We start from the raw sequence: 12,940 nt of genomic DNA, 5'->3' as shown, positions 1-12,940 counted from the left end.
TATATATATATATATATATATATATATATATATATATATATATATATATATATATATATATATATATATATATATATATATATATATATATATATATATATATATATATATATATATATATATATATATATATATATATATATATATATATATATATATATATATATATATATATATATATATATATAGTATGTGTTCAGCCGCCCTGACACTCAGAGGAAGCGAATTCCATACAGAAGGGCCAAGATACGTCAAAGTAAAACCAGATCTCACACTATTTTCAATCTACACAACCAAGATACATGGGCTGATCCGGGATTTTTTTTTTTGGGGGGGGGGGCAAAATAGGTTGATCCGATAAATTTGCTTTAGGAGCAAGTTTAATAACGCAAACTTGCGTTAATTTAGTAAATTATACTACTTTAGACGACGTTAGGGGGGCGCCCTCCTCGCCCTCCCCTGGATCCGCCACTGCCAAGATATTCCATCTTCTTGTATCATACTCATGAACAGAACCTCTGAAATGATAAAACTCATCAATAGTTTCCGGGACTAGATTAAGCACACAATTATACACAAACATTGCCGATTGATAGTCCCTTATCTCTCCAACATTGAGTAGCCTTAGAGACTTGCAGCATGCACTGGTGTCTTTCACATTTTTCACGTACTTCCCAATTATTTTTGCTCCTTTATTTTGTAGCATTTGCACGCGCTTGTAATTAGCATAAAACTTGCTGCTCCACACTACACATCCATATGAATTAGGCCTATACGGGTAGATTATTGCAAAATATGTATCATTCTTCTGAGAAGCCTACTCCACGTGCACTTTCTGCGGAAATAATGCCCCTGTGATGCTTCCACGAAAGATTAGAATCAATGTGAAAACCAAGGTACCGTAGTGACTTTACTTGTATTACAGGCTTTTCACACAATAGAACTTTACCACTTACATCAACAGAATCACCCACTCTACAGAATGCCAGTAAAAATGTCTTCTTTACATTTACGCAAAGCAACTCGTAAGCACCTCCACTCTTTTGGGAGCATTATTAGCTTTTGCTATCAAACCTGACTTTTTTGCAATCAACTGATTTTGCAAATACTGTTAGCGCAGTGTCATCCACAATAGAAGTAATACATACATCCTGTAGATAAAAGCACATCATCTTCACGTAAACTAGATAAAGTAAATGATCCCGCACAGAGCCCTGACGCACGCCGCACTTCACAGAAAAAGACGATGAGACTACATCATTTAAAACGACTTTAAGGGACCTACCGTAAAGATAGCTCTAAAACCATCTTAAACAAACTCCATTTATTCCAAGACTTCTCATTCGATGAAGCAGTACTTGGTAGTCAACCTTGTCAGTCGTTTTTCTAATGTCAATGACATAGGCATGTTACCTGAGTTTAATGCACAATTAACGCTTTGAACCAGGTTCTGTAAGGCGTGCGTCGTGGAGTGACCCTTGCGAAACCCAAACTGTGTCGGACTCAAAAGCCTATTCATCTGAAGTAAATTATAGAGCCGTTTATGTACCACTTTCTCCAGTATCTTTGGAAAAATAGGTAGAATTTATATGGGTCTCCAGGTTTCTATTGGAGACCCAAATAGAAACTCCAGGTTTCTATTGGAGACCCAGGTTTCATATAAATTGATATTTATATGGGTCTCCAGGTTTCTATATCTGCCTTGCGAGATAGAAAACCACCTTTGTGAAGGAGAATGACCTTCGCCACTTTAAGCTGCACTGGAAAACTTTCCCTTTCTAGGGAAAGATTAATGATTAAAACTAGACAGGGAAAAATATATCCTAAATATTAAGCAAGTAAATACTTATTACAACTCCTATAATACTAAATGTTATGTATTATGTAGTACTAGCCAAGAAGACCCGCCTCGCAGACGTCCTGACTTGTAAAAAGTTCATTTCCTGGGCTTTTAGTCACCTGTATAGACTCGCTTAGATTGAAAAAAAATTGGAGTCGACGCTCGCAACAAACATGTCCTTGCTCTACCTAGGGCACCCGGGCCCTTGGATTCACGCTTTTGGCTCAGACCATATGCCCTTCCAGGGTCCTTTCACCTCCCTCCCCTCGATTTGCTCGCTATGTTAGGCAGTTAGCACTAACGTGGGCTCTTGCTTTGGTTGTGCCTCTCCTTTATGCACATACAGATGTTCGAAAATATCGTATATTATCGATATTAATATCGTATATTATCGTATATATTATATAAATATCGTATATTAATATCGCTATTAATTATATCGATATTAATTATATCGTTATTAATTATATCGATTATTATCGATATTAATATGGTATATACATCGTATATATTATATAAATATCGTATATTATCGTATATTATCGATATGTTCGAAAATATCGTATATTATTCAAACGAAGAGTCACACAAAGAACATTACGATTAATTAATTTTTGACGCCCTTGGCTTGCAAAAAGCCCTCTTTGAAATATTTTGTTGCCTTCCTCAAATTGTTCAAATTATAGGTTTTAGACGTTTACAGTGAGAGAAGGAGGTCATACCCAAACTCTTGTTTTTGGTGATTTTTGTTTGTTTCAAGCTTAATTTGCATATTCAATTTAAGTTTCGATTGTTTTAAGATTTATTTAATAATTTACATTGATATCTATTGTATTTTTGCTTGCATTGATTCTTTATTTAATTTCTGTTCGTTTTAAGTTTCATTTATGCTTCAATAGAAAATATTTTTTTTTCTTAAGCTTGATTTTCACACTTAATCCAAGTATTGCTAGCTTTAAGATCTATTTATTCATTTACATAATTACTTGCTGTATGTTTTTCCTATGATTGTTTATTTAATTTCTGTTCGTTTTGGGTTTCATTTATTCTTTAATAGTAATTTCTGGTCGTTTTGAGTTTGAATTTTAAAAGGTATTTGTATCTGCTGAGCTTAAGTTCAAAATGGCCTTTACTTTTCTTTGAAAAACTTATTTTTTCGGAAAGTTTTTTAATTTATTTTTGTTCATTTTTGATTGCAAAAAATTTCAAGTTTTTAAAAATTCCTTATTTCAAAATCAAACTTAAAAAAAATCAAATATTCATCAAAGTATCGAAACTGATATCAAAGTAACAATATCAAAGTGAAAAAATGGGTTTGTGTCAACCTCGGAGTTTCTATTATCTGAACTATTTTTTATCAAAATTACTATCTCAAAATTTTTATCGGATGGGTTTGGGGAAAAAAGGCGTGGGGGGACTATATTAAGCTTCGGTCTATTTTGACTCTTTAAAAGTGAAATAGAACTTTCTATTTTCAATCAAATGAGCACTCTCTGAAGTTTATTCGAGTATCCCTTCTATAAAACCATATAAATCACCAGAGTATAACTTACAACGCCTGTCCCTCGGCCCTGGAAGGTTGTGTTGACCCTGGAGTTTCAATATCTGATGGCTAAACTATTTTTAACAAAATGGTCACCCTATATTAGATTTTTTATCGGATGGTTTTATCCATCCAATACGTCCAATGGTGTGGAGGGTGGGAGGGGCTAGTTGCCGTCCGATCTTTTTCACTCCGAGAAAATGAACTACAACTTTTAATTTCTATTCAAATGAACCCTCTCTGAAGTTTATACGAGTATACCTTCCATAAGAACCATATATGCCCCCAGAGCAATACTTACAACGCCTGCCCCGGCCCTGGGGGGGGGTGTTGAAACAGGAGTTTTTCTTATCTGGCCTTTGAACTATTTTTAACGAAATGACCATACGTATAGCAGTTTTGTTACATGATCTTTGAACTATTTTGAACAAAATGGCTACTTCAAATTTTTTATCAGATGTATTTGGGGAAAAGGGCTTGGGGGGCTAGTTACCCTTCAATATCTTTTGACTCGAAAAAAACTTAGTTGCCCTCTGATCACTTTTGACTCTTAAAAAGGGCTTGATGTCAATATCCAATCAAATGAGCCATCCCTGAAGTTTATACAAGCATCCCTTTTATACGAAAAGAATATGCCCCATGGCATAAACTTCCCCGCCTGCCCCTAGGTCCTGGGGGGTTGTGATGGCACACGGGTTTTTGCTATCTTACTTTTAAGAAATTTTAATTGGCTGCCTATCTCAAGCATTGTAGTTGATGCATTTGGGGAAAAGGGACACGGGGGGCTTGTTGCCCTCCAATATCTTTCGACAAAAAAACTGAACTAGAACTTTCGATTTACAATCAAATGAGCCATCTCTGAATAGTTTACGAGGATCTTTTCAATAAAAAACATATACTCACCAATGGCACAACTTGTAACAACTGACCTCGGGCCTTGGGGGGGCTGTGTTGACCCCTGAGTTTTCGTTATATGGTCTTTAAACTATTTAAAAAAAACTATCTCAAAGTTCATATCAGATGGGTTTGAGGAAAAAAGAGAGAGGAGGGGGGGGGGCTAAGTGCCCTCCAATCTCTTTTGACTCTTAAAAAGTGAACTAAAACTTTCAATATCCAATCAAATGATACCTCTTTGAAGTTTATACGAGCATCCCTTCCATAAGACCCATATATGCCCCCAGAGCATAACTTATAACGCCTGCCCCCGTGCCCTGGGGGGTTGTTTCGATACCGGAGTTTTTGTTATATGACCTTTGAACTATTTTTTACAAAATAGCTATCTTAAAATTTTTATTGGATGCATTTGGGAAAATAGGGTTTAGGGGGGGGGGGGAGCTGGTTACCCTCCAATATCTTTTGACGCTTAATAAGTGAACTAGGACTTTTAATTTCCAATCAAATGAGCCCTCTCTGAAGTTTATACGACAATGTTGTCTATACAAAACCTTATATGCCCCTAGGACATAACTTACAACATTTGCCCAGAGGGCTGTGGGGGAGTTGTCATCCTCAAGGACCCGATTTCCAGAACTTAAAACTACGTTAAAACTAGAACTTAATAAATGGCTGTCTCAAAATTTTGATTGGATGTGTTTGGGGAAAAGGTGGGCGTGAGAGGGGGGTTAGTTACCCTCCAATCACTTTTAATTATAAAAAAGGGCATTGGCCATTTAAACTCATAATTGAATGAGCCTTTCTTAAGTTTCTACAACAGCGCCTTCTATAAAAATCTTATAAGCCCCCTAGGTATTAGTTAAAACTCTTCTGCTTAGGGCTGTAGGGGAATGTCCTCCTCAAAAGCATGTTTTATATCTGGAAATCAACTACGCTGAACAAAATGGCTATCTCAAAATTTTGATTAGATTTGTTTGGGGAAATGATGGATGTGGGGTGGGGGGGGGGAGTTAGTTGCCTTCCAATCACTTTCGACTATTAAAAAGGGCACTAGCCCTTTGAATTTCCAATCGAATGAGCCTGCTTTGAAGTTTCTACGACAACGCCTTTTATAAAAACCTTATATGCCCCCAGGGCACAACTTAAAACCCTTGCCCTGGGGGTGGTGGGGGAGTATCCTCCTCCAAAATATATTTTCTATCTGGAATTCAACTACGCTGAACAAATGGCTATCACAAAATTTTGTTTAGATGTTTTTGGGGGAATAATGGGCGTGGGGGGGGGGGGCATGTTGCCCTCCAATAATTTTCGACAATTAAAAAGGGCACTAGAACTCTCTAATCAATAACACTAATAAATTATTTTCATATCCATCATACTTTAATGTTTTTAGCATAAGAGGATGTAACTGAATGAACCGCTACCATTACAAGAAAAAAAAAACAATATAGGGCACACACTTGCTGTGACTGTTCCAGGTCGTCTGTTTCTTTTCCCTTTTATAGCCTAGCATTTATTTTCATCCATCATAACTGTAATATAGGAAGCTGCAGCTTTATTGTTCTTGTCTCCCTATTTCCTGGCCTTGTCTTATTTTTCCATGCTTTGATCTACTTCACGCTTAGTCAGGTATGAGCTAAAAAGGAGATTAATTTCAATGTCAAATGAATAACCTATAAACACATAAATAAAGGGAATGAATCTTTCTATCTCAAGTCCTTTCCTGCAGATACGGTTGGCCGCGAAAGGTCTATATATCAAGCACTAATGATCCCCTTTTCTATTTCAGCTTCTTCTATCCCTGCAACATCTTGTCCTAATTCAGGGAAGCATATTGTTACTTGGCAACATCGAGTTCTGGGATTTGATCAGGGATCTAGTTGTACCGAACAGAGTTTTGAAGTTGGCTGTAGAAGTTCTGAAATGGTCGACATGAAAGGAAATTGCAATCTTATTTCTCGAGCTTCTGATGGTAAGACGGACATTCTTCCCCCTTTGATGCGCTGTTATATATTATGGGTAACCTATTTCCAGGTTGTCATCATCTTATTACTCCTTTAATAGCTTCATCTATTTTTAAAGACAAAAGAAAGTGCTAAAAATGTAGGAGTGTTACTTGTATAAAACAGAAGTTAAATACATAAATATTTACTTTTAAATATATAATAAATAGACAAGGTGAATATTGCCTCCTCTATCAGAACTGGGAACGAATGCAAAAATTGAAACTTTCCAGGACTGACGAAAAAGATTTTTATGTTCTTTCTTATCGTCATAATGGGCGCCATAACGGAAGGCAAAAATGGATTAAGGGAAGGCACTTAATCAGGATTAAGTTAGTGTCATAATGCATGTCAAAACAAATTAAACAATATTTTTTAGAGGTCATAATGATTTAGGTCAAGAGAACTTTAAAAAGAACTGGAAAAAAATTACTTTGTCAGTAACAAGGCCGTACCCAGAGGGGAGTTGAGGGGTTTGAACCCCCCCCCTCCGGAATGTTTGTCTGACTTCTAAAAACGTAAAAATGGATATACAAAAATTTGTATGCGTTTTTTGAGTTTTTTTGTGTAACCCCCCCCCCCCCCCCGAAATTGTTTTTTGAGTAAAACCCCCTCCGAAAAAAAAATCCTGGGTACGGTCTTGGTCAGTAATACACCGAGTGATGATCGTCTGTTATGAAATTTCGCAATTTAAAGAAAGGCTGCAAAGAAAAAGGGTTCGCGCTAAATTTAGTTCTGAAATTTATTCTAGATCATGTATATAAAAAATGGGCCTGTTACAGGTATTCTATGTTTTTGCCATTACTATTGTCGATGTGCTGCCTGTCAGCACGACAGCGCATTAGATAGAGTTTTGTTTTTAGTATTAACTAGTGAAGTTCTAAGTTTTGTAGTCGTTGGGTGTGCTGTCAGTAGATGGTTTGCTGATGATATTTATTTTGGGAAAAATAATGATTTGATGTCGATATTGTTATAAATTTGCAAAATATCACTGTGAACACTTTATTTTCTATCTATTTTATTTATTTGTATTAGTTTTTTTTATTTATGTTATGGTTCATTTTATTCAGTAATTTACTATTATTTATTTTATTTCTAAAGTGTTCTTTATAATAAAGCTTTTTTTACATTACCTTATTTTTCTTCTTGACTTTTAGAAAGCTATATATTACATTGGTGGTATTTGAAGTCTAAATCGTGTTTTTTACCAGTCTGTATTCGTTGCATTTCCTTATTGTCAAATTAACAATTTTTGATAATGTGTCCCCTTATTAAACAGATTGGGGGATGTAGTAAATATAGGAGGTATTAGATGAAAAGCAAATTAGAAATAAAATAGGAAGTTAAAAAGTTAAATAGGAATAACAATGAATAAATGCTATTAAATGAAGAATGTTTTGTAGTTTAGGAATCTGGATTTCTTTTTACCTTTTTACTTTTTACCTTTTTTACCTGCTTTACTCCACCATTTTTACTGAGTTAACTTTCTTAAGCAAATTTTAAATAGGATTGATAATGAGCGAATGCTATTAAGTGAAAACTATGTAGTATTGTAAAGAAATTTAGATATTTCTCATGTAAATACTAGTTATGTCTTACTAATCAGTGGGCCATTCAAAATTCTAAATGGGAATTCACTTTGTTCATTTCTTAGGTTTCTGGGTCAAATCACTCGGTCTAACCTTGCCCTTTTACGGTCGTAAGGTGACATAGTCCTTTCGTTTTGGAAGAAGAAAATAAATCCAATAAATAACATTTTTATTTACAAATTTTGAAAAAACAACACCAAATTACTGTCTTCTGAAATGTTATTCGGGGCTAGGGTAGAAAATTCTCTCTTTGAGATCCACCTCTAGACCTCCCCCCTACCCCAGTAAAAAATCATCAATATTTATGAAAACAAGATAAATGTGCAGAAGTATACCTATTTGGCCTTACAGTCAAATTCTGTTTTGTATCAGCTCCCCTCACGAGTAATCCTTTGATTTCTTCGAACTGTTGTCTGTGCATACCCATGAATCATATAAATGCAGAAACAAATCTATGGGAACTGTATGAAAACTATGAAAAATGACTATAAACCTAACTTTGAGGAATAAATATCTATTTCTTTAAGCTAATATCAGATATGGTGTTTAAGTTTATGAATTATGGTATTTAGGAAATCAATAAAACTAATGAAAAAAAACAAATATCCATAAGATATTCCTTTTTCCGATATTTCATAAAATTCCAGAATATATGAATACGATCCCAATTCTTCTCTACGGAAACCAAAAGACCGTTAACGTCTATGGAAGTTTTATATATTAAAAAAAGCGACCATAATTTCTAATTCTTGCTTTAAAATATGACAGGAACATATATCTTGCGCTGATTTATTGTAAAATATTTGCATATTTTATGTACATTTTATCATTCTTTGGAAAGACACTGTGGAGACGATTCTGCAGAATTAATTGATTTTTTTCTCAACGAATTGAATACTGATAGTCTGGAAGAGCCTCTTTCATTCTGCTTTAAAGCCATTATGTTTAGTTATTCTTATAAATATCATTTTTTATCCTGTCAGGGGTGTTACATGACTTCCATTTTGAAGGGATACTAACCCATCTTGCTGGAGGTTCGGGAGGTTGAAGGCTGGAGAAAGTTCCAATTTTTTTGTCTAATTATTTATAATTGTTGAGTGAACACGTGCATGAAGACAAATTTTTTGATCCTAAAATTTATGGGAGACGAATAAACGAATCAGCACAATTATGTAACGCGTTTTATTATCATCACTCCGTAATAGGGTGTAATTCTCGGCCGAAATATGAATATGGAGTTTAAAAGGCTCCTGTTTTGGGAGTTTTGTCGGGGCTAGTTGTTCAAGTTAAAGAGGTGCCAGATAAAAAAAAAAATCAATGTTTTAGTTTTAAAATCGATTAACTCTGTACAAAAATGAATTAGGAAATTGATAAAGAAGTTGCATTACATATATAGATTGATGATTTATAGGATGATATTTACATATTTTATGATACGGTAAAATTTTATCGCTCGTAATTGGCAAACCACTGCAAAGGCGATTTTGTAGAACGGATCTTTTTTCAAAGAAGTACAAAGAAGTAGCTTAGTTAGTAGCTGGTTTCGCATTGAATCGGGGGCTAAGCAGGGTTGCGTTCTATTCCCATTTATATGGATCATTTTTATGGACATTGTCCTGAGGAACATGGCAAACGCTAGGGGAGAGCATGGAATCAAATGGGAAAGTAAATTTCTCCTAGACTTAGTTCATGCTGATAGTTTGAGTATCCTAGATGTAAATGTTAGAAAAAAATAATTTTTTGAAGGTTACGGGAGCTCAGGGCGCAAGAATGGGCTTGAAAATTAATGTTAAGAAGAGTGAGCTGCTTAGACTGGAAATAAGTTAAGGTGAAGAGGTGATGTTGGGCATCTAGAAGATCGATCAAGTGTATAGCTTCACTTACTTAGGGAGTATTATTAGTGAAGATGGTGGATCCAGTGAATATGTTAAAAGTAGAACAGGTTGTCCCCGAAGGGGGGTGGGAAGGTCTCACAAAAAATGACTCAAAGGAAATTGGAACTTCCTGGGAGGGTGTAAAAAGGGAGGCTTTAAATAGATTGGGATGAAAAGGGAGGGTGTGTAGCTGTATTGGCCTTAGACGGCCTGGTTCTGTAGCGAGTTCTTAGCAGTAGTAGTAGTAATTAAGGAGAATAAAAATAAATAAAAAACAAAATAATTATAATAAATAAGATAAGACGAAAAATAAATAAAAGAATCGCTGAAAAATAAAAAAATAAATAAAAGATAAAAAATAAATAAAAGAAGCGCAGGAACGTGAAAATTTAGTTACTTTCAGAAAAGAAAAACGGGTATTCAAGTATGAAAAAGTTATTTTGTTTTTCCACAACCCTATATCTTTGGTATCTTATTGATAAATATTTTTAAATATACATAAATATTTACGTTATTTAATATGATTTCCAAAGTGAAAATAGTTTAGTTTTGATGATTTTGTGGTGTCATCAGTTAGAGGAGAGGAAATGGGATGGGAAAAAAGTTCAGAAAAAAAGCTTTGATCTCCAGAAGGCAGTTGTCTGACACTACTACTACTACCAACAGCTCACCGTAGCACCAAGCTGCCTGGGGCCAACACAGCTAAGCTTGATTCTCCTCCATCCTATCTGTTCAAAGTCTCCCTCTTTACACCCTCCAAGGAAGTTCCCATTTCCTTTAAATCTTTCTGTATGATATCCTCCCACCCCAACCGCGGACGACCGGCTGACCATCAGAGACGTATTAAAAGTTAACCAAAGTAGTCTGCATACATGGATGTTTGTTTTATAGTTCCTGTTATAATGACCTAAGATTGGCCCTTAAAAAATTAGTAATATCGATAAAATTTGCAAATAATTAGGTCAGCGAAATTTTCAAGAAATATTCTACCTGCCCATGTGATTAAGCATGAAGAAATTCGCTGTATCGAAATACTCAAAAATAAGTATCTCCAAAAGCACTACAAAATTCTTTTTTCTTCAGTATCCAAAATTTATTATTCGTTTGGAGTATTAGCCCTTACTTGAAGGCAATTCCTTAATTAATTATTTTTCGTTGGTTTTGATATTTTGCCCATATCTACCCGATCCCGCTATTTCAGAGCAGAGTAATTTTGGAACTCGATCTGTATTGTTTTTTTTTTCTTGGGAGGGGGGGGGGGGGTCAATTTTTGTTGTTGTATACGCTGTGGTTTTTCTTTTTTATGCGTGTCAACTGACATGCTTCGCTGTTAGTCCTATAATAGTTCAAGTCAAAGTAACTTTATAGCGTTAATTGTGTAACGTCAAATTAACGTCAATTTTGGGGCAGTCCCCTCCCCTAGATTTTAAAAAATATTTTTTTTTCGGGATATGTTAATTGAAAATGCCTTTGTGGTATTTTCATTGACAAAATTAGAAAAACTTACAAATTTGACCCCCCCCCCCTAAATTTTTAATTGGCCCCACCGTTTGATAATATTCGTTTCTCAATTTAGATTCAAATGTTTTAGGGAAAAAATACTTATATGAGTTGATACATAACTACTAACGAAAATAAAACCCGCCCAGTCGCAAGTGCTTTTTTGTATCTTTCTTGGGGCAGGTATTGGAATAGTTAGATGTATTTTTGATGTTAAATAAAATGAACTGAACTGAACTGAATAACGGTTCTTTTGTGTTTGTATTTTTTCTTTTCTTTTTGTGACGCCAAAATGAAGTGATAAGTTAAACAAAATTTTGCATTACCTACCTTGAACTGAGCTGTAAAAACTATAAGGTAACTTTGGAATAAAAACTCTCATATTAGAAATCATTTCAATCCTCTAGGATTGAAGTGTACAGAACATTGAACAGAACATTGAATGTTCTGTCCGTCTCTTTTTGTTTTTGTTTGTTCTTTCTTCTTTTCAAATTTTTTAGCTTCGTTCCCTAAGAGAACATCTCAATTATGTTTGTTGAAATAATTGTCAATTTAAGGGCAACATAATGATGAAGATTTTGTCATTTTAATTTCTTAACATCGATGGATAAAACCATCTTATTTGCAAAAATTATAATTTTTTCTCACGTTTTGAGGCAAACCAACTTTTCCTCGTGGCTCTATATATTTTACGTATTCCAGGTTTTACATGTCATAGTGGCTGGATTGATGAAAATGGAGAATACATTATTTTGACACCAACTCGTCGTTCTTCAAGAGGAAGTAAACGATTTTGTGTTGCAATGAACTCTCTAACCCCTCCTCCAATAACTCTTAGAGACGGTAGGGTTCGACAAGAACCCACTAGAGTTAGTTGGACCCTGAGCTCGACCACTTGTGTCCGACCCGATCAAATTAGTGAATCAGTAGCAGCAGCGTTCAATTCGTCTATTATAAGTAATTTTTTTACATTTTATTTTATTTTATGATTGGGAATATATTATCAAACAGTTCGTGGTAACGAACTGTAAGTAAGGAGCGACCCGGCTCAATGGTAACCGAAACTCTAAAAAACAGAATTTTGATACCAATAGATATATAAAAAAGAATTAAATTTTAATGCTGATTTCAAATATATAAGTTTCATCAAAGTTAATCTTACCTATCAAAAGTTACGCGCCTGAGAAAATTTGGCTGATTTTCGAAAAAAGGGGGAAAGACCCCCTAAAAGTTATAGAACCTTAATGAAAATCACTCCATCATATTTAGCATAGAAAAGAAACCTACTGTAGAGGTTTCAAGCTCCTATCTACATAAATTTTGAATTTTCCATTTTTTGCCAGAAGAAAAATCACTGGTGCGTGTTTATTTTTTTTTTTTTTTTTTTTTTTTCTGTTTTTTTCCCCGGGGTGATCGTATCGACCCAGTGGTCCTAGAATATCATGGGAGGGCTCATTTGTAAGGAAATGAAAAGTTCTGGTGCCATTTTTAAGTGACCAAAAAAAAATTGATGGCAACTAGGCCCCCTCCCATGCTCATTTTTTCCCAAAGTCACGTGATCAAAATTTTGAGGTATCCATTGTGTTCAGCATGGTCGAAAATATTATAACTATGTCTTTTAGGATGACTTAATCCCTCGAAACCCCCAGGGGGAGGGCTAAAAGTTATGAAATTTACCCAATGTTAACATATAGTAT

The 12,940-nt window shown here is 34.8% G+C and overlaps 1 protein-coding gene across 1 annotated transcript in view; it reads left to right on the top strand.

Moving 5' to 3' along the window:
- LOC148947324 (uncharacterized) overlaps positions 1-12,940 on the top strand; it is a 39,413-nt gene that overhangs the window by 15,953 nt on the left and 10,520 nt on the right. The window contains exons 2-4 of the mRNA XM_089096574.1: positions 2,086-2,201; positions 6,067-6,249; positions 11,946-12,200. Of these exons, the coding sequence (XP_088952700.1) occupies positions 2,086-2,201; positions 6,067-6,249; positions 11,946-12,200 (554 nt within the window). The remainder of the gene's footprint in view (positions 1-2,085; positions 2,202-6,066; positions 6,250-11,945; positions 12,201-12,940) is intronic.

The sequence above is a fragment of the Artemia sp. Qi Xiang Cuo genome, chromosome 11 (genome assembly GCF_049724085.1).
Source record: "Artemia sp. Qi Xiang Cuo chromosome 11, ASM4972408v1, whole genome shotgun sequence".
Lineage (NCBI taxonomy): Eukaryota > Metazoa > Arthropoda > Branchiopoda > Anostraca > Artemiidae > Artemia > Artemia sp. Qi Xiang Cuo.
The sequence above is the reverse complement of the archived record's forward strand: the minus strand, read 5'-3'. Positions and strand labels throughout refer to the sequence as shown.